The sequence below is a fragment of the Astatotilapia calliptera genome, chromosome 18, assembly GCF_900246225.1.
Source record: "Astatotilapia calliptera chromosome 18, fAstCal1.2, whole genome shotgun sequence".
NCBI lineage: Eukaryota > Metazoa > Chordata > Actinopteri > Cichliformes > Cichlidae > Astatotilapia > Astatotilapia calliptera.
In genome coordinates, this window is record NC_039319.1 from 33,398,384 (window position 1) to 33,420,226 (window position 21,843).

General features: G+C 40.0%; 1 protein-coding gene across 3 annotated transcripts; it reads left to right on the forward strand.

Annotated features, from left to right (window-relative positions):
- Positions 1 to 2,082: 2,082 nt before the first annotated feature.
- klhl20 (kelch-like family member 20) lies at positions 2,083 to 21,587 on the forward strand. 3 transcript variants are annotated; one of them, XM_026149580.1, is made up of 14 exons: positions 2,083 to 2,250; positions 4,493 to 4,556; positions 7,959 to 8,216; positions 8,339 to 8,447; positions 8,867 to 9,073; positions 14,047 to 14,205; positions 14,388 to 14,482; positions 14,600 to 14,715; positions 14,872 to 15,055; positions 15,162 to 15,305; positions 15,427 to 15,560; positions 16,795 to 17,003; positions 17,111 to 17,217; positions 17,642 to 21,587. In XM_026149580.1, exons 2-14 carry the CDS (start codon positions 4,534 to 4,536, stop codon positions 17,724 to 17,726), a joined length of 1,830 nt encoding a protein of 609 aa, XP_026005365.1. In that variant the 5' UTR covers positions 2,083 to 2,250; positions 4,493 to 4,533; the 3' UTR covers positions 17,727 to 21,587. The 3 variants fall into 3 exon arrangements, with proteins under 3 accessions (XP_026005365.1, XP_026005366.1, XP_026005367.1); XM_026149581.1 differs by lacking the exon at positions 2,083 to 2,250 and adding an exon at positions 2,500 to 3,113; XM_026149582.1 differs by lacking the exon at positions 2,083 to 2,250 and having other exon boundaries at positions 4,545 to 4,556; positions 7,959 to 7,999; positions 8,049 to 8,216.
- Positions 21,588 to 21,843: the final 256 nt, after the last annotated feature.

A 21,843-nucleotide genomic window follows, 5' to 3' on the forward strand; every position in this document is an offset into this window, starting at 1 on the left:
TTACCACGGGGACCACCGTTACCTTCACCCTCCACATCCTCTCGAGCAGGGCCGTGCAGAGAGGTTTAAAGGGGCGGGTGCTCAAAGTTAAAAAGGGGCACATTGAACCAGGCTGAATAACAACAACACACATTCATCAAGAATCTAATATGGGCAACAAGGCAAAGCAAACTTAGCCGATGTTTTACCTGATGGGTACAATGTTGCTGTTGAGGGGTTTCTGCTGCTCCTGCTGCTGATAGTGCTGGAGGGCAGGGCTGTGTTGATCTGAGACTGTTGACATTAAAAAGTCCATAGGAGAGATGGTAGCTGATTAAACAAGTGTCATGAGATAATAACAAAATGCAAAGATTGGTGACAGCGCTTGGAACCATAAGGCAACAAAAAACTGTGAGAAATAATTTAGGCTCTGCCTGTGAATCACTCTTTGCTTCTCTTCTTCCTTCCATCCCATCTTTTCATATATCACTCTCCACTTGCTGTCTATCTGAGAACAAGGCACAACTTGCTATTGCAATAAACTATAATCTAATTATCCACACCTAACAACTCTTGCACTTAATCTATAATAAAATGATGACAGAAAAATGTTATAGCACTGCCTTTAGTAGCCTCACACAGCTCCTACTGTTTCCTCCTCATGTCCTTACCAGGCATGTCTGGACAATGTTATATCATGAGTAATACTTTTAAAAAATCCATATACATAAAACACACATGCACACACAGTGACATTTTAGACCTTCTTCAGAATACTGTATATACTATGGGCATCCTTACATTATTATTTATTACTAGAGCTACAATAATAAAGCAATGAGGAGGGGGAAGTAATAAATATGAAATAATGTCATTATGATGATTCCATTTGTTTCACTATCCACTCTGTGCAGGGGCAAAGCTTATTACATTTTTAAACTGTAGAGATACAATAATTTTACTGCTGTAAAATCCAACTTTTGTCTTATTTAAAATATAAATCTAATATAATCTACTTCTTAATGTATGTTCTGTAAAATACAGTGTGTTTTTTAATATATTATAATTATAATAATGCATAATTATGTGGACATGCATATTAGATCGTTTTTTAGTGAAATATAATCCCTCCAGAAAGGCAGGAAAAGCCCAGAAAATTACTTTAAAACTAAATATGTTCCCTAAAACGGTGGACAGAGCTACAGACCCATGACAGCCTTACACAGGTAGCCAGCAGCTATGACCAGCACTACTTGTGCAGTTAATAAAAGGACAGGTAATGTTTGTCGCGCTGTTGCACACACAGCACGCTCGTTTGTTTCAGTTCGTCAGTTGCAACAAGACAGCTTACCAACGTGTACGTAATAAGCTAATACTCCTGTGTGCTATACACTACAGTGTACGCTGCACACCTACTTACTGGTTTTGTCGCATCAGTCTGTATGGAAGAAATATGGTAAGTTTCTCCTACAGCTCCGGACCGCAAAAAATGCGCGTGCTCTTTGTGAGCTCGTTCCCGGCTCGTAACCAGCGCGTTCTGCCGTCAAGGGCGATCATTGGTTAAATGTGATCATGTGACTGATGCAAGCCAGATCCTTTTATTTAGCAAAACTGTGATTAATAGTTAAATATTATTGTTGAGGAGCACAGACAGGACTCCGCGCGCCCACACACATAAAAAAATAAATTAAAGAAATTTAAATTTTTTTTAAAGTTGCTTCAACAAAAGGGCACTTTGGGCACTCATCAGGAAAGGGGCGGGTGCTCAAGCCCCCCCCCCCCCCCCCCCCCCTCTGCACGTGCCTGCTCTCGAGCGCTTCTCTGAGCCCTTGGTATTTCTCCAGCTTCTCGTGTTCCTTCTTTCTGATGTTGCTGTCATTCGGAACCGCTACATCGATCAGCACGATCAGCACGATCAGCACTGGCATTGTCCTGTTGGACTCGGACAGGCTGTGTTGTAGAAAAAAGATGCTCAAACAAAATGTTGACTTTCAAGCTCGTTGGAATAGTACAAACTACTTTTTAGACCCTTACACTAGACTTTTGCACAGTACTTCAGGTACATTTTATTTTTTATTATTTATCTTTACGTGCGATGACATAGTCCCCTACTTTTATTTTGAAATCAAATTATCAGGAAGTGGCGCTTGACATTCGGCATGCGCATATTACCGAGGAAGAAAAGCTGCGGAGTTCAACAACCGACGGCTTAAAACTGTAAACATTAAGAGCCTGGCTGACTAATGTCTGTGGTTGGGATGGAACTCTAAGGTAAAACCCGTTTCGTACACTCTTGCTTTTTTCCTACGTAGTTGTCATTGCTTATGGTATCGGTATATACCGCTCACTACTGATTTAATTAATGTTAGCACTACAGTTTATAATATTCAATCCGTGGCTTGTGGGCTGATGCTAAAACAGCATCTCTGACGACCAGAAATAGTCTAAACGCTTTGGATTATTCTTGAATGTCGTTTATAGTTTAAATTTGTTGTCTCTGCTTGTATTAGGTTGTTTTAACGTTTGTATTGTGAAGGGAATTCCTATCTCAGTGCTAGCTGTAGCACTAGCTTTCCCACATATCCTCGGGAAGTTAAGTAGCGTTAAGAAGCTAGTCCCGATTTTCAGTTTTTTGGAACGCATTTAGCCTCGGAAGACGTTACTTCTCCTTTTATCTCCTCTTTGGCTAAGTCACATACTAACACAACTCTTACCACAGCACTGGAAATCATAAATCGCCAACCAGTCTGGTAACTGCTAATGCAGCTATCAGCCAACAATTAGCGTGTCTTAGCTAAGCTACATGTTGAAGAGCTAAAAATAAATAACTCATAGAGAGCTGCCTTGTGTTAATGTAGACCGATGGAGTAATATTGGGGATATTTTTGAAATAAAGCTTACGTTAAAATGAGCCTTCTAAGCCCGCTACTGTCTGGATGAACCCACACAGCGCTTTCCATTTTGGGGTCTTGTTTTCTGACTTCTTTCTGATTAGGTTAATTTAATCTAGTGCAGCAGCAGCTGGCTGAAACACTTGACACCTCAGTGTAACCATATGACAAAAACGAGAAGGAAGAAAGAATGTGTGTGTGAAGGAGGGACTCCAGGTTTTGAATGAGTGACATCAACTGGAAGTAAGGCCAGTTGTTGTTGTTTTGTTGTTGTGTGGGGGTTTTTATTTTAGAGGTTTACTTTTAGGTGCAACCGTTAAACAATGTAATGAATTAGCTTACTTTTTTAGTTAACTGTTATTTACATACATAAAAAAAATCTTGATATTTAACTTCAGCTGTTCAGCTCATTTCTGTCCACTGATCTTCACTAATTACAGTAGGCTTAAGCATTTACTGCTGTCTCTTTCCATCTCGCTGCAATGGTAGCAGTGTGTTTGAAGTTTGAAACAGTGAGAGCTACTTGTAGTATGTTTGGAGATAGATAGCAGTCTGTTAACTCAACAGTTGGTGGAAGCCAGCTTAGCATTCTGTGCCACTCGTGAGACAGAGAGCTGCTGGCAGTGCTGAGATATTTATTTTTATTTACACTATTGATATTTTATTTTTAGAATCAAGTGTGTGATTTTTATGAAATGGATAAGCAGAAGAAAATGAATGAATGAATGAATGCTTGGATGGATTCATTCATATAGGGAAATTTAGAATGGTCATTGATGGTTGACCAGTTAGAACATAATTTTAATGTTAAAATCACTGAGGATAAGAATTTGATCATAATTTGGAGTAAAGTATGATAACTTCTTGGGTAAAACATTGTTTGGCCTAGGTGGACTGTAAAATATTGAAATCATTCCAGGGTCTTCAGAGTTTTCTGGTAAAGCCAAGATGTTCGAATGAAGTTATACTACGCAGTAAAATGGGAATGCATTAAATTAAAAAGAAAAATGACAGCAATCCCCACCAGCCAGGGTTGGTGTAGGTGTGCCTCAGGTAAGAGGAAAAGAGGACTATGATTGCCTATAGAGAGCCATGCTTTAGTGAGTATCAAAAAAGTTATTGGATGTGGAAAAAAACTTAAATTAAGACTGGCAGCAGAGGGGTGATACTGGTTGATATGATGATAAAAGTGTTTGATAGGAAATAATTGATGGAATGGAAGAAGGCTATAAGAATTTGTTATAGTGGAGTGAGATGTGAAGGAAGCGGAAAGACACTGTGAGTCACCAGTTCCTGAACATTTACAGAGAGAAGGCTGCACACACATAGTGTCAGCAAAACGCATACAAAGGTAGGTTTTATTGCAGGATCATAATTTGATAGCAGTAGATTGTTTGGTCTCAGTCTTGCTGACAGAAGTGGTCAATTTGGTAGGTAGGATTGTGGTGTGGAGTAAATCACAGGAAAAAATGATTATTCTGCTGTCACAAGAGGTTGTAATTTTTTCCCATCAGCAGGCAGGAATCACAAATCAGATATAAAAAAATACTAGTTTTTATCTTATATTTGTGGGGGTCAGACTAACTGCAGGAAATGCTGATTTGTGTTGTTTTTCTTCACAGGTTAACTTGAAAGTATAGGACCAAACATTGTTCTTCAGTGCATGGATGCAAAGCCAATGCGCAGGTAAGTGTGGTAGTTTTCTGGGAAGAATGGCAAAAGTATGTGGCTGTTAATTCCAGATTCTTTGGTTACTGTTTACCAATTTTCTTTTTAACGGCAGTATTATATCAGATGTGGTAGTCACGGAAATCCTCAATCAAATTCCTTCAGTGTGAGCGTTAAAGATCCTCTATGGCTCATTGACACCTTGTTATGTCACCACATAAGCTTAAAAGGCAGAAAAATCCCTTCTTTACGGGATCAAAGGGGCTGGTTCAATAGAAGTTCTACCCAGAACTCTCTATAGCACTTGGTGGTACTGACCTTAGCTCTGCTGCTTTGTTGGGCTTTTAAATTTAGGTTTGATGGCCCACTGGAGAAGATAGGTGGTGTCACGATGCAGAGCAGGAGTCTGTGAAACAAGACTGGCTAAAAATAAACTTTTCACAGTAAGGGGAAACACCAGAGCCACTATGCAAAATGAAAAACTGTGTTCATGGAGTCTGTTGTGCATGTTACAGGTGAAACGGGATGGACATTAGGTTATTTTTTTTCTCTTTTGGGTGGGGGAAGAATGATCAACATTAGCATTTTTGTATAATGTAACATAATAGTGTATAAGGGCTGAGGTCCCATCCAGATTATAAACATGAGCTGTTTCATGCATGTGTTGCAGCCATGAACTCGTGCAGTCCAAGCAGAAACCACACAGAATACTGGAAATGTGACTGAGGTGAACTCTTTTCTCTGTTCTGTCTGAGGAAAGAAAATATCCTGACCCGATTTTCCGGAAGTTTAATTGTAAAGGCAGTTTTAGTGTCATTAATGTGAAATGAAACAGCGTAATTCTACATTTGTCATATAAAACTAAAATAGCTGTGTGTAATTGGGTAGGTAGGACCTAATTTAAGACGTTAACACTAAGACAGTATCTAATTATTGTTTTATGCTTTATAGTTAAAAGTTGCCTGTGTTGTGCAACCAGCAGCTTTAAAGGATACTCGTTAGGTCAATTTTCAGGTCCATAATTGTAATCTTTGGCTACTGGAGTAGTTTTGTATGAGTCATTGTTCAAAATGATGCTTATTTATCTTATACTACCTTGGTGTGGCCCCTCAGTTCATCTTCTGTCTGAAATGAGCTATTTTAGCCCTCTAAAGACCACCCACATTTTAAGAGACTTTGATCTGATTGGCTGCCACTTATAAACATAAGGTTTGAACATCAGATCGGTGGGGTGTCGCCAGAGCCAAAGCTAATCGTGTAGGAATGGCGCCTACTCTGACATCATCCAATTACAGGAGTATAAAAAATTTCCCGAATGTCTCTGATAAGAGTCTGGAGCAGTTTAAATTTAAATCAAAATCTCTATAGGTGCAGCATTTATGTCTCCTCATTTACCCCACTACTTTGACTCCAGTCTTTAAAACGTCACACCTACTTAAGCTTTTTAATTTTGTACTTTTCCTACTGTTACTGTTAGGGCAATTCAAATGACATAATGAAAGGTCAGAATGTTTTGAGTGAAAGCATTAGAGGCTCAGTGTATCATGACCTTTTCTCCTCAGGCCAACAGTTCCTGTGAATGCTGGCTAGATGAAGTTCCTTTTTTAAAAATATCACAGCAGTTTTGTCTTGTTGCTGAGTTGCCCTGGATTACATTGCATTTTATTTTCACATTATTATGTGAAAATATGTCACTCAAAGGATATTTATTTGCTGATTTTTTTAAAAAAAAATTTTTGACTAAGATTTGAAACTTTACATTATGTATTAAATACAATCCACAAAACGTCTTTAACAAAGGTCATGTATGTGCAATGATGTCATTTCTCCCATCTGTAATGGTAAGGACACAAAGTGAAGAGGATGCGTTCAGGTGTTAGGAATTCTTGACCAGTACTGGGAACATGAGCTGAAGTAAATCCCAAACCCAAAGTCATCCTGGGATTTAAAAAGATGCAGGGGTACACCAAGTCAACCGACCGGTGTGGATAAGTTTACACTGGCTGAGGCACATGCAGGGTACTGACCTTGCTATATTAGGTTCAGCTGATGGCCATAGACTGACACTGTATTCAGTTCAATTCAATTTTATTTATATACCATGAAATCACAACAACAGTCGCCTCAAGGCGTTTTATATTGTAAGGTAAAGAGCCTACAATAACACAGAGAAAACCCCAACAACCAGACAACCCCCTATGAGCGAGCATTTGACAACAGTGGGAAGAGAAAAACGCCCTTATAACAGGAAGAAACCTCTGTCAGAACTGCTGCGGCTACGATCTAGCCACTTTTTACCGGTATTTTATTGATAATCCTGTACAGAAGCTCAGAGACTCACAGACACAAAGGGGGAGGAGTTTCGTTTGTGCAAATAACTTTGCAAAAAAAAAACCCAAAACCACTCAACAAAGTCTTGGCTTCATGTTTTGACCTATTCTCCTCCTTTTCATTGTGAGCAAAGCCACCCATGGCGCCTTAAGCCTATTGCAGCATAACTAAAGAAGGATTTAAGGTCACCTAATTCAAGCCTAACTGTAATCTTTATCAAAAAGTAAAGTTTTAATCTTGATCCTAAAAGTAGGTGTCCGTATCCCGAATCCAAACTAGGAGCTAGGCCCACAGAAGAGGGGCCTGAAAGCTGAAGGCTCTGCATCACATTCTACTTTTAAATATCCTAGGAACCACAAGTAAGCCTGCAGTTTGAGAGTGAAGTGCTTTTCTTTTTTTTGGAGGGGGGGTGATATGGTGATATGAGGTCCTTGTACATGCAGTGCTGCCGTCTTCTGTTTCAGTCCGTTATTACACTCTTAAATCCTACTACTTATTCCTGCGTCTTTCGGGATCTTGCAAAGCTTTAAACGACAAGTCGACTATTAAATCAGTCGTCGACGATTTTAATAGTTGACGTATTCGTGACTAATCGTGACAGCCCTAGCATGTACTCGGAACACTTTTCTTGTAAAGTAATGCACTATATAACTTAATTACTCCCACGAGAAAGTACTTTGTTACTTATGTGTTTCTCTGCAAAATGTCCTGAAACACCTTGTCTCGCACTTGTCATTTACAAGTATAAACCTATAAGCTACAGTCTCACACACCAACACATCCTAATGAGAACACACATGATCTTTTCCGTAGTATTTAGATATTAATACAATGCAAAGATGAAAATGAGCACAAAGAGACTTTAGAGTGATCACCACACTGATTGTACTTTAGAAACATGAGTGGTAGAAATGGAGGGCGCAGCCTGACTGCTCATCACTTTTGTTACCTGTTAAAGTTCGTGGTCCGACTGCCTGGCTGGGGTCAGCATTCTCTCAGCATTACCATCACTGTGGGTTCTTGGCTAGCTTATTCTAATTGAAATTAATTTAATGTAACTAAGAGTATATTGATATGTGCTAATGTCAGGGCCACCAGCGCACGTCAGGACGCCACTGGAATGGACATCACCAGCCGCTGTACTCTGGGGGACCCCAACAAGCTCCCTGAAGGGGTCCCCCAGCCTGCACGCATGCCCTACGTCTCAGACAAACACCCGAGGCAGACCCTGGAGGTGATCAACCTGCTGAGAAAACACCGGGAGCTCTGTGACGTGGTGCTGGTGGTGGGTGCCAAGAAGATCTACGCACACCGTGTGATCCTCTCTGCCTGCAGCCCCTATTTCAGGTATGAGGAGACACTGTGTGATCCCACATCAGGCTAGTTTATTTACAGCTAAATTCCTGGACTCCAGTGATTGCTGTGACACAAAAAATAATGTCATCTTTCTTTTTCCCGTTCTTCTTCAGGGCCATGTTTACTGGAGAGCTGGCAGAGAGCAGGCAGACGGAAGTGGTTATTCGTGACATTGATGAGAGAGCCATGGAGCTGCTGATTGACTTTGCTTATACATCACAGGTAGGGATGGTAGCATGCTGTTAGAATTAACCGCAGGTGCACATTAAGTTTAAAAAAAAAAAAAAAAAAAAAAAAAAAAAAAGACAAACTGATGAAACTGCATATTGAATGTAAAAAAACCTGTCCAAACAAGTCTATGGCAAAGTTTTCCAAAAGTACGAATCAGGAGAGCAAAACCTTTGCAGGCGGCTTTGTTTCCTGCAGAGTACAGTAAGGTCTATGATTAAAATGAAAAACATGTTTCTTGGCTATAACCTTGACTATAGCAGAACTTTCTCAAAAGATGTGAGGAGACTGACATGGAGCCACAGTTTGAATGCATAAAAACGGAGGAGCTGTGGAGACCACACATTGTGATCAATCAGTTGCTAAAGCTAAAAAACTCAGTGTATCTGATGTCCTGATCTGCACCCTTTCAGGTGACTGTAGAGGAGGGGAATGTCCAGACGCTGCTCCCTGCAGCCTGCCTCCTCCAGCTTGCTGAGATCCAGGAGGCGTGCTGCGAGTTCCTTAAGAGGCAGCTGGATCCATCTAACTGCCTGGGCATCAGGGCCTTTGCTGACACACACTCCTGCCGCGAGCTGCTCCGCATTGCAGATAAGTTCACCCAGCACAATTTTCAGGAGGTAAGAACCCACATACAACTGTTCACGGTCGTTTATAATCGCTGTATAGTGCTACGTGTTACAATGATTCTACATGTTGCTTTAGATTGAATGTGCAAAATTTACATTTAGTATACATACGTTAGTATACATTTAGGATATAGAGATTTCTTTCTGTCGTGCCAAATGCGTCTGTTATAAAAATGGTTTACATTTGTAAATGATCTAAAAGTGCCATATCATGGTGTTGTTGGTATAGTAAGGCCATACATTTACGTTCTGTGGTGCGCACAACAAGAAGACAAATGCAGGTAAAGACGACAGTTGGAGCTACTTCAAAGCTTCAGACTTTAAACCAACAAATCACAGTACATAAAATAGAAATCTGTTCCTGCTAAAGGTGAAAGCATCACTTTCTCCACTTCAGGCAAAAACACACTGTCAAGTACAAACGGGCTGTGAAGGTGCAGATACTAACAGCTGGTGATGTGCAACCCAGATGTAACTGCATCAAAAACTATTTTTTCAGATATCAGTGACTTAGTTAACTGGTTTAATAATATATGCTCTTCAATTCAGCATCATGTCGCACTGTTAAAAGTCAGATTCACCAAAGAAGAGAATGAAGAAAGGCTGAACAGAGACGGAAAAAGACTGCTCTCCATATTCCAAGTCTCTCTCAAATAATCTCTTCAACAGATATTTTGAATATAGTGTCACACTTGTGCACTTGACCCTGCCTGTCAGTCGGTCCCTTTCATCTGGCTGGATTCCAGCCAGCGTCGTCCCTCTACTAAAAAACAAACCTCCTTAGAGCCCACTGATTTAAATACTTATAGGCCAATTTCCAATCTGTTTCTTTTCAAAATCCTTAGGAAAGTTGTTGGTCGTCAACTCATTCGGATCTTAGAGTAAATAATATTTTCTATAAATTCCAATCAGGTTACAGACACAGCACTGAAACAGCGTTATTGAAAATTATTAATGATGTCCTTATGCACTCGGATAAAGGTGAGCAATCCATTTATGTCCTGCTTGACTTATCTGCAGCCTTTGATACTGTTGATAATGCTACTTATTAGCATACTATGAAGCTGGGTTGGGATCACCGGTTCTTCTCCTTAATAGTTTTTTTTTTTTTTTTTTCATACTTATCAAACAGATATTTTAGAATTCATATTAATCAATGTATGCTCTAATCTGCACCGCTCGTTTGTGGAGTGCCTAGGCTTCAAGCCTTACACCAATTCTGTTTATTTATTTATTTTTATATGTTACCCCTGGGTCACCTAGTTAATGGTTTTAATGGGATCTCTTACCACTGCTTTGCAGGATGAAACACAGTTATATTTTTCTGTCAAGCCCAACAACCTCAACAGCCTCTCCTGCCTCAAGGAACATTTCTCTGCCGTTACTAATTGGATGTATTCTAATTTCCTCTCTGTTTTGGTAAAACTGAGGTTCTAGTTTTTCTTTTAAGCGAATGCTGAAAACTCATTTTTATAGTTTGGCATTTCCGTAATTCCTTCCCCTTCATTTGTTTGAAACCACACATGCATGTATGATGGAATGAATGTCAAGAAAAGAAGATTACAGGGAGTGCAGAATTATTAGGCAAATGAGTATTTTGTCCACATCATCCTCTTCATGCATGTTGTCTTACTCCAAGCTGTATAGGCTCGAAAGCCTACTACCAATTAAGCATATTAGGTGATGTGCATCTCTGTAATGAGAAGGGGTGTGGTCTAATGACATCAACACCCTATATCAGGTGTGCATAATTATTAGGCAACTTCCTTTCCTTTGGCAAAATGGGTCAAAAGAAGGACTTGACAGGCTCAGAAAAGTCAAAAATAGTGAGATATCTTGCAGAGGGATGCAGCAGTCTCAAAATTGCAAAGCTTCTGAAGCGTGATCATCGAACAATCAAGCGTTTCATTCAAAATAGTCAACAGGGTCGCAAGAAGCGTGTGGAAAAACCAAGGCGCAAAATAACTGCCCATGAACTGAGAAAAGTCAAGCGTGCAGCTGCCAAGATGCCACTTGCCACCAGTTTGGCCATATTTCAGAGCTGCAACATCACTGGAGTGCCCAAAAGCACAAGGTGTGCAATACTCAGAGACATGGCCAAGGTAAGAAAGGCTGAAAGACGACCACCACTGAACAAGACACACAAGCTGAAACGTCAAGACTGGGCCAAGAAATATCTCAAGACTGGTTTTTCTAAGGTTTTATGGACTGATGAAATGAGAGTGAGTCTTGATGGGCCAGATGGATGGGCCCGTGGCTGGATTGGTAAAGGGCAGAGAGCTCCAGTCCGACTCAGACGCCAGCAAGGTGGAGGTGGAGTACTGGTTTGGGCTGGTATCATCAAAGATGAGCTTGTGGGGCCTTTTCGGGTTGAGGATGGAGTCAAGCTCAACTCCCAGTCCTACTGCCAGTTTCTGGAAGACACCTTCTTCAAGCAGTGGTACAGGAAGAAGTCTGCATCCTTCAAGAAAAACATGATTTTCATGCAGGACAATGCTCCATCACACGCGTCCAAGTACTCCACAGCGTGGCTGCAAGAAAGGGTATAAAAGGAGAAAAACTAATGACATGGCCTCCTTGTTCACCTGATCTGAACCCCATTGAGAACCTGTGGTCCATCATCAAATGTGAGATTTACAAGGAGGGAAAACAGTACACCTCTCTGAACAGTGTCTGGGAGGCTGTGGTTGCTGCTGCACGCAATGTTGATGGTGAACAGATCAAAACACTGACAGGATCCATGGATGGCAGGCTTTTGAGTGTCCTTGCAAAGAAAGGTGGCTATATTGGTCGCTGATTTGTTTTTGTTTTGTTTTTGAATGTCAGAAATGTATATTTGTGAATGTGGAGATGTTATATTGGTTTCACTGGTAAAAATAAATAATTGAAATGGGTATATATTTGTTTTTTGTTAAGTTGCCTAATAATTATGCACAGTAATAGTCACCTGCACACACAGATATCCCCCTAAAATAGCTAAAACTAAAAACTACTTCCAGAAACATTCAGCTTTGATATTAATGAGTTTTTTGGGTTCATTGAGAACATGGTTGTTGTTCAATAATAAAATTATTCCTCAAAAATACAACTTGCCTAATAATTCTGCACTTCCTGTAAAGAAGATTATCACAAGATAACCTTCATATGAGACATGGTTGCTATAAAATTTGATAGATAAATAAATAAATAATTGCCAGATCAGTCATGTGGTTGGAACAGAGTTATAGCCATCTCAAGTTAGTTTAACAAATACAGTGTAGGGAAGTGGCTAGCGGAAGCACATGTGCTACTGTTTTGGATACTGAAGCTATACATACCAGTGCGTAAGGAGTGTGAGCAGATAAAAGATGAAACTAGAAAACAGAAACTGAAGCGCCAGTGGAATTAGCCCAAGGCTTCAAAGACAAGGAAAATACTGAAAAAGATGGTGAAGATATTTTGGCTGTTTAAAGGGCCAACATATCACAGGGCACAAGAGCCTTCAGGCAACCGGTGTTGTGATTTGGTGCTATATAAATAAAATTGAATTTGAAAGTCTGAAAAAGAAGCTGAATAGCATGCACTGCAAACTGTCAATACCATGTTTCCACAAAGGCAACGAACACCACAAATATACCCGCACGGTGCAAAGCATGCATGATGCAAGACCTTACCGTCCTTTGAAAATCGTGGCTTTAAACAGCTGTCATTTAACCTAATTACCAAATCCCTGATCATAAACCTTTCTCTCAGAAGGTACACAAAGTATTGTCCCTTCTAGAGACATATTTGAACAGCTGTGTCATCATCCTTTACTTGATCCAGCTGTCTTGGCTAATTATAGACCAATCTTTTCCCCGTCCTTTTATTTAAAAAAAAAAAAAATCTTTATCAGTTATCTGTTTTACAGCTATTCTTTCATCTGCAGAGGAATTTCAGTCGGGTTTCAGATCTCATCACAGTACTAGTGAGGGTTACAGATGATCTTACTCTTATTCTCTGTGCTGCTAGACCGCAGTGCAGTATTCAGTACTGTTGACCACAATGTTTTACTACAGTGGTTTGAATCTTATCTTAATAAATAGGGAGTCTTGTTCACACACAAAAGGGTTCTGTGCTAGGGCCATTTCTATACGCAATATTATTGTAAGTTATAGCTTGCATTTTCATTGCTATGCAACGATATCCATCTTTATCTATCCATGAAACTAGAATACACAAACTAATTAAACTGTAGGATGTCTTAAAGATAAAGAACGACCTTTAATTTCCTGCTAAATTCAGACACTGAGGTTATTGTACTCTTTCCCATTTAAAAAAAAAAAAAAAAAAAAATCTTCCGAACGTGGTGTCTAACCATATACTTACTCTAGGTGGCATTACCTTAGTCCACAGTAACACTTTGAGAAAGTGTTACAGCAGTGCTGTAGGTCTCCTTTAAGACTTCTCTCTTAAAGTGAATTTTCTGTTTTCAGTACTGTAAGCCATTATGTTAAAAATTGCACTTTGCTACCTCAAGGCCCAGATTCCTTCCAGTCCATGTTCACGCAATGATTTCAAAGTTGTGCCAACACATTTTACAGAGCAACGGCAATGCAGGCATCAACAGGGCAATGATCTTAAGTGGAGAAAGTCAGGATGCTAGCCCAACTAAAATATTGTGAAATGAACTGATGAGAGCTATTCAGTCACCTCACCTCAGTTATTTTTAATGTCATCAGCTAAAAGCCAATTTGTCTTTGGAAAACAAAGAACAGAGAGAAGAAAAGACAGAGCGAGATTATTCCCCGTGACAGGTTTTGCTTTTGTTAGTGTAGAAATGAGATTTCACATCATGCTTTTGTGAGAAAGGTGAATTGCTTTAAAAAGTGTGAATACAATTTATTTGACGTTGATGGTAATGAAAATTGATTTGCTGACTGATGTGCTGAGACCTTTAATAAACAGTGCTCTCTTTGACTGTCTGTTGCACTTCATTTTTGTAGGTAATGGAAAGTGAGGAGTTCATGCTCCTGCCTGCCAACCAGCTCATTGACATAATCTCCAGTGATGAGTTGAACGTGCGGAGTGAGGAGCAGGTTTTCAATGCCGTGATGGCCTGGGTGAAATACAGCATCCAGGAGCGAAGACCTCAGCTACCCCAGGTTTGTCGCTAGAAGCCTGCAGTACATTCAACATCTCCTTTGGTTTAATTCTCTTAGTCCATTTTTCCTTGTTAGTTTAGTTTGAGTGTTTTTCTGATAGTTTGTGAACTACATTTTTAGTTAGTTGTCCTAGTCTGACTAATGTTTCAAGCTTGACTTTTTTAATTGTATTTGCTCTGCAGGTCCTACAGCATGTCCGCCTGCCACTCCTCAGCCCCAAGTTCCTCGTGGGCACAGTGGGTTCAGATCCACTCATCAAGAGTGACGAGGAGTGCAGGTGAGTGCTGTTTGTAAGGGGAGTAGTGGTAAAAATCCTGCTTGTGCACATATAATCGAGGAAATTGATGCTATTGTGGTTAATATGAAACTGTTTACTTTGGGGTTAATGTTACAGAGACTTGGTGGATGAGGCCAAGAATTACCTGCTGCTACCACAGGAGAGACCGCTAATGCAGGGTCCCAGAACCCGACCCAGGAAACCCATCCGATGTGGAGAGGTCCTTTTTGCAGGTCAGTATCTTAGGCACAGAAATTAAAACCATGATTTCCTAATATTGCATTTTATTTGTTTTTAATTTAAGTCCTTACCAGTCGACTGTTGGTATTTTGTAGGAAAAGCCTGATTTTTATTTTTTACTTTTTCTTCTTTCTTTCTTTCTCTTGCAGTTGGAGGTTGGTGCAGCGGTGACGCTATTTCCAGTGTGGAGCGCTATGATCCGCAGACTAATGAGTGGCGGATGGTAGCTTCAATGAGTAAGCGGCGATGTGGAGTTGGTGTCAGTGTCCTGGATGATCTATTGTATGCAGTGGGAGGTCACGATGGCTCGTCATATCTCAACTCTGTGGAGAGGTCAGCGGCAGTCCCTGAGGCTTTCACTGTAGATATTCACAGCTTTCCAACAGTCTGTTTGTGTGTGTGTCTTATTCTACTATTTACATGATTACCTCCACTTTAGATACGATCCTAAAACCAACCAGTGGAGCAGCGATGTGGCCCCCACCAGTACTTGTCGCACCAGTGTTGGCGTCGCTGTACTTGGAGGATATCTGTATGCAGTGGGAGGGCAGGATGGAGTTTCCTGTCTCAACATAGTTGAAAGGTAGCAGATTTCCTGTACTATACTATTTGGGTTTCCAGTTCCATTGGTGGCTACTAGATAAAAGTTAGTTTAATGCAAAAATGATTCTTTGGAATTAAATGGCCAACCTGGCTGTGTTCAGGTATGATCCCAAGGAGAACAAATGGACTCGTGTCGCATCCATGAGCACCAGGCGACTGGGTGTAGCTGTGGCTGTACTGGGAGGATTTCTATATGCTGTAGGAGGATCTGATGGGACATCTCCATTAAACACAGGTGTGCACTGAATCATGTGTAAGCATGGACTGTATAAAAAAGATGGAGAAATACTAAGTCATCTGCTAACCTTAGCAAGATTTGGTTATCAGGTACCTGCTAATTGGTGCCAAGTAATAGACTAATCTCAAATAGTGGCATTTCACTCACCAAATGAGAGCATAGATTGTCTATACCAAACAGCAAGCAGATGCAGCCCCATATGGCAGCACAAAAATGATCGCTGTAATGTTTAAAAGGGGGGAAATCCATAGGAGTGTAAACAACTTCTTTGTTATTATGCACTTTATTTTAACATTTTAACAGTCCTTGATGGACAAATGTTTGGAAAAGGCTCAAATGGCCACTTCGGGAACTGCAGTTTTTGGCACTTCAGAATTGCCTTCAGTTTTCTCCCTGGAGGTTGTTCAAGTCTTTATGTCTGAAGTATTGCTGCCAGAACAGCTCGCAGAGCAGGCAAGCCACATTTAGATAAAGACTGCCGCAGGGGCCTGGGTTCTAGTCTGGCTCTGGACATTTCCTGTGTGTCATTCACTGCTCTCTGTTCCCGTCCTCTATAGTGTCAAAAAGGCCTAAAAATAAATATTTTAAATGTCAAAAATACACAGAAACTAAAACAAATGACAAACATTTCTCAGTTTGGATGGGTGTCAAATGTCTTAAATCTTTCTTTCTTTCTTTTTTTTTTCTTTTTCTTTAGTTGAATCGCTATAACAATTTCCAGTGCACAGTGTCACATTTTGACTACTATAATTACTAAACATAACTAGACAGATTTTAGTTGAAAAGCTGAGGATTTAAAAAAATGCAACATTTTTAAAATACTTAGATTAAAAGAATTTGTTGAATTATATTTGTGTGTAAAAACTGATACTTTATCTGACAAAATGCTGTAACTTATGTCTAAAAGCAGTGTAATAAAAACTGAAACTTTTTCAGTTAAGTTTGACCAACAGGGAGCAGTTTAGGGTTGCAATTTGGGGCTTGAATACAATTACAGAGGCTTGATGATGATGATGATGATCTTTAATGACCAATAGCTAAGGAGTTACACTTACTCTTATTGGTTAAAGTTAATGGTAAAGCAAACCAAACTGTATGTAAGTGGTGTTTCTTGTTTCCCATTGATAACCACATTTGAACGATGTTCTTAGTTGAACCAATGATTGAAATCTGTCTACATATTTATGCCATTTTCTCCTGTTATTTAATCACCTCATTCTTTCCTCTTCAGTGGAGCGCTACAACCCTCAAGAGAACCGCTGGCACACAGTGTCCCCCATGGGAACCAGAAGAAAGCACCTTGGCTGTGCGGTCTATCAGGACATGATTTACTCTGTGGGAGGTAGAGACGACACCACAGAGCTAAGCAGCGCAGAGCGATACAACCCCAGGACCAATCAATGGTCTCCTGTAGTGGCAATGACGTCCAGACGGAGTGGGGTGAGTGTGTGTTGGAGAGTGATGATGGATGTTTATGTATTTTAATGCACACTTTAAATGATACCATATGTTGTATGAGGCATTGGAGTAACTATGTGTGTCTGTAGGTGGGCTTAGCAGTGGTTAATGGTCAACTGATGGCAGTTGGAGGCTTTGATGGCACGACGTATCTGAAAACTATAGAAGTCTATGACCCTGACGCCAACACGTGGAGGTAAATGGTATTCTAGTAGGATCAGTTCTTTAGTTACTATACATCAAGTACAGCTGTCAAACACTTAGCTATGTGGTGTGCGTCTACATGTGTTAAATAAATTCATAGCTGTGACACTGAACACAAATGCTAATCTTAACTCTGGTTGCAGCCACACAGACTCCTGCAGGGAACTTCAAGCTGCATGACGCAGTGAACAGCTGTGATTAGTACATGCAGACATGTGGACAGGGGCTGAGTTTTAGGGAGTGCTTGAGTGGCTTTTTCTTTGTGTTTTCAATGGCAGAGCAAGAATTTTAAATATTGCTCAAATGTGATTATATAATTGTGGGAAGCAAAAATGGTGATGGAGATTACACTTGGATTAATTGTGCAGCCCTGTGTTTGCATTGTTGGCATTCTTTGACTTGTCTCCTCTTTCTAGGTTGTACGGAGGAATGAACTACCGCCGGTTAGGTGGAGGAGTGGGCGTCATTAAAATGACTCACTGTGAATCCCATATTTGGTAATGCCACCACTGCCCCTCTCCTTCCACACACACTTCTCATCAGCTGGCGCTTCTTCTGGCTGACTCTTGTGCCTCCAAAAGAAACATTGTGAACCAGGTGGACATGTGAGAACCATGAGGAGGACGGGGAGATGAGACGACAATAGAAGGACAAACTTTTGAACTTTACTTCACCCCCAACCCTCAAATCAAAGTCATTAACTGACTGACCACGGTCGCCATGAAGTGCACTGAGAGCGGAAGTCTACCAAGTACCATTAAGCTTCTAGTTCAGAGAGGACGAACCTTTTCAAAGTTATTTTCCAAGCGTTGTGGTCTGGATTTAAACCGGTGCTTACCTTTAGTCAAGAAAGCTGCTGGGAGTGAGTGTCCTCTGAAGAAGTTTAACAGCAGCCGAAAGCCTTGCTCATCTTCCTTTTGCTTTATATGGCAGCCCCCCCTAAACTGCTGCTGCTGACCACCCACCGCCTTCAGTAAGTTTAAAGAACAGACACCCAGTGGGCAAACATACTTTCTCTTCATTGTGAGATTTCCTGGTGATACAACATTGCATACTGACTGTAAGAGCTCAAACTCCCTCATTCCGTTTGGCATAGGCTTTGAACCGTACAGCTTTCCTCTGGGCCTCATGTGTAGCATTAATCAGTAACAGTCAGGCAGCTTCCTTCTGAAGGCATCTGCATGTTTACTATGGACACACAGAGGAAAACCATATTTTTGGTACTGTAGCTGTTTTTGTTGATTGAGGTCTTTAAAGATTTTTTGTTTTATTTAGAAGAATGTAATTCACCCCAAGTGGACCGAGACATCAAAAATCAACCTCGAATGTTACTTCAGCACTTCAAATGATTAGATTTGTGCCATGAAAGGAACTTCTTCTGTTTTTCCCAAAAAGGCTCTCCATCATGGACTGTATTTTCTGGTTAGAGTCGAGACGAGCTTGTGACAGTTGTCCAGAGTAGAACAAGAACTCGTGCTGTCCAAGATGGTATATTTGGATGAGCTTGTTTTTTGGAAGTTGCCTGGCATCAAAGACTAGAACAGCTGCACAGCTATGGACCAAACTACTGGGTCACCTACCATAATACCCGTAGGAGCTGCTCAGCCATAGAGACCTATGCTATGATCTCCTGGCGCACAATTTTTGTGCCGAGTGTTGGTAACACACCATGTACCTCAGCACCTGGTGACCTCACTCTGTAGCTTGATGTGGTCTAACACTCTGAGGCTGCAGTTCCTAAATGCTTCCAGTTTGGAATAAGACGACTTGCAGTTGATTGTGGAATATCTGGGAGGGAAGAAACATTAAACTGGCTTATTGCAGTGTCATGCTTAAATTCAATAAGCTCTTTAGGAAATGTTTGTGAAGTCAGACTGCATGGCTAGATGCTTGATTTTTACAACTGCAGCACTAGAACTGGAAACGGCTGAATTCAACGTTTAAAAAGTGTGGCCCAATACTTTTGTCCATGCAGTCTATTTGACCAGGAAGTAGGAAAACCAGAAATAGGAATAGCCAAGGCTAGCTGATTAGCAATGGTTGAACATTCGAAATATGAGTAAAGATGTTGCGTACTAGAAATTCAATCACAGATGGCACAGGCAGCCGTTAATGTCTACATGGGGAAAAAAATTACTTGGGAACACTCGATGATGCTTCATCACACTGCCGGCACCAAGAGTCTTTTGCCAAGAATTCCATCTTGTTTGAATTTATTTAAGGTTTAAGAACATGCATACAATTTCAGGAAGTTTCCTTGATTTTGTTCAATGTGCAGTGTAGAAAGAAAGAATTGAAGAGCATTTTAAATTGCACACACAGAATGATGTTGGAGCGCTCTCTGATGCACAGCAAACAGGGTTGCTTGACTGTACTGGACACTGAGCCCACTGATCAAATGTGGACACAGCTGATTGGCGTGTCTGCGTGTCATTACAGTAAAGCTCACAGAGAAATCTGTTCATTTTAGCCATAGCCAGTGCAATTAAAAAAAAAATAAAATAAAATTAGTTCATTTTAAAAAGAAATCATCATCATATTGAAATATTACAAACATTGGATAGCTTACAGATGGACCTGTTTGTAAGCCATCCAACTGATTCTCTGTGTGACAGCTTTACCACAACTTATGCTGCACCTCGCAGACTCGCATAATGATGTTGTAATTAATTCAAAATCAGAAAGGACTCTGCTTCTGTAGCCATACTGTCCCTAATCACAGAAATCAGGCATCTCTCATGGAAGTGGAGGAGAAAAAAAAAATTGGAGTTCTGTTACCTTCTTTGCAGTCTCTGTTTCAAAACTTCAGAGTTGTGTGAATAGCCTTTTTAAAAATGCAGTAAGACAGGATGGACCACATGAATAGAACTGTTAACTATAAAGTAATTGCTACGTGCGTAGTAGTGTGACAATATATATTTGTTTACAGAGCCATAGGTCCATTTTTGTTCTGCTTTCAGTTCCCACATCCTTGCTTTTGTTCTGTCATCATACAGTGTAACAGCACCGCCTGCTGGTGGACGCTCATAATGCAGCACTTATACAGAAAAGGGTGATACAGATGAGGAGTGGTACATGGTTGTACAACTGATCTCTCACAGAGTTTAAATAGATGGTGAAATTTAGTTTTGAATGAATCTTCTCCGAATTTATTGCACTGTGATTGGTAATGTATTTTAGATTTTATCTTTTCTTTTGTTTCTTAATTATATTTTATAAAGGTGTTTTCAGACATTGGGATGGAAAAAAAGAATCACAGGTCAGCTGGGGAATCATACGTTTCAGGCATCGCTGCCTTGATGCTGTGCAGAAGCAGTTTTCTTTTCCCACATGCAACACTACATGTGTCACATGCAGCTCATTACAGCAGCTCTGCACTTTAAACTATGGAATCTGAAACATCCTTTTTTCCTTCTTTTCTTTCTTTTTTTTTATTTTTTTTATTTTTATTTTCTTTTTTTTATTATAAACTAAAATGTCATAAGCGAGCGAGTCACAACCTGAATGTTGGTGTTTTTGTTTTGTTTTTTTGTTGTTTTTTTTTAAAAATTTATTTACATTTTTTTGGGTAGTTTTTGGATTATGTTCTCTGCTAACACAGGGGAGGATTTCAAGAGGCAGAACTGCTGTCTGTTTGTGTAGTTACTCTTTGCAGAGCTCCACTTTAAAAAAAAAAAAGAATGTTTATGCTTCAGAAATGCTCACTTGAAAAGATGAATCGTTGACCATTTCATTATTTTTTATTTTTTTATTTTTTATTTTTTTGGATGTTGAAGAATTGTGACACATACGCAGTTGCTGAACAACAACTGTTTGCCTGCTTTTTGAAGACTCTTCCAAAAACATTTTGCTATTTTCAACTGCCACAGAATTACAAGGAAATGCCACTCAGTTTAAGAGTCCATGCATCTTATTACTTTGGTTTTCATAATTTTGTTGTAAGAAGCATGTTTTATTATTTAAACCACCCAATTTTTCAGCTGTGTGACAGCATGCTTGTTCTAATGAGTGTTAAGTCCTTGATTTATAAACAACTATGATTTTTTTTTTTTTTTTTTTTCAACCTTTTAACGAAGCAGTTATTGATGGAATTATAAGTACACAAGGCAGACCAAACCTCATTTTTGGAAAAGATTTTAGACCAAAGCAAGAGAAATATGGTTCCCAGACTGAGTGGTATTTCTGTCATATGTTCTACTAATGATGCATTGTATTATAATTGTCAGCCAGCCTTCAGTCGATAGCCTTTTGAGAAGCCTCACCCAAAACGTGGTTGTAATTGCAGATGTTTGTTTTTGTGTATCAGCGAGCTGTCTTAGCTCACCATGTTCACTATGACAACGATTAAACTTTTTCCCGGAAGGGTTTCTCTCTCTCTTTTTCTTTTCCTTTTTTTTTTTTTCTCTGTTAAAAGTGATATAAGTCTAAGTTTAAGTAAGTTTAATTACCCCTCAGCCTCCTTTAGCAATAATGATACTTCAATGTAGCCTGTTTGCCGCTCTGGAGGCCAGGATCACTGAACTGGAGACTCTGCTTTGCACCCTCAAAATAGCCAGGTCCCTGTAGCCTGTGGAGCCGAAGGTAGCGTAGGCCCCCCTATATAGCTGTCCCCTTGCAG

Coding starts and splice junctions, on each gene's coding strand:
- klhl20 (XM_026149580.1), top strand. CDS start 4,534: ATGGATGCAAAGCCAATGCGCAG. Junction 15,056..15,161: donor TATCTCAACTCTGTGGAGAG/GTCAGCGGCAGT, acceptor CCTCCACTTTAG/ATACGATCCTAAAACCAACC. Junction 17,004..17,110: donor TGACGTCCAGACGGAGTGGG/GTGAGTGTGTGT, acceptor GTGTGTCTGTAG/GTGGGCTTAGCAGTGGTTAA.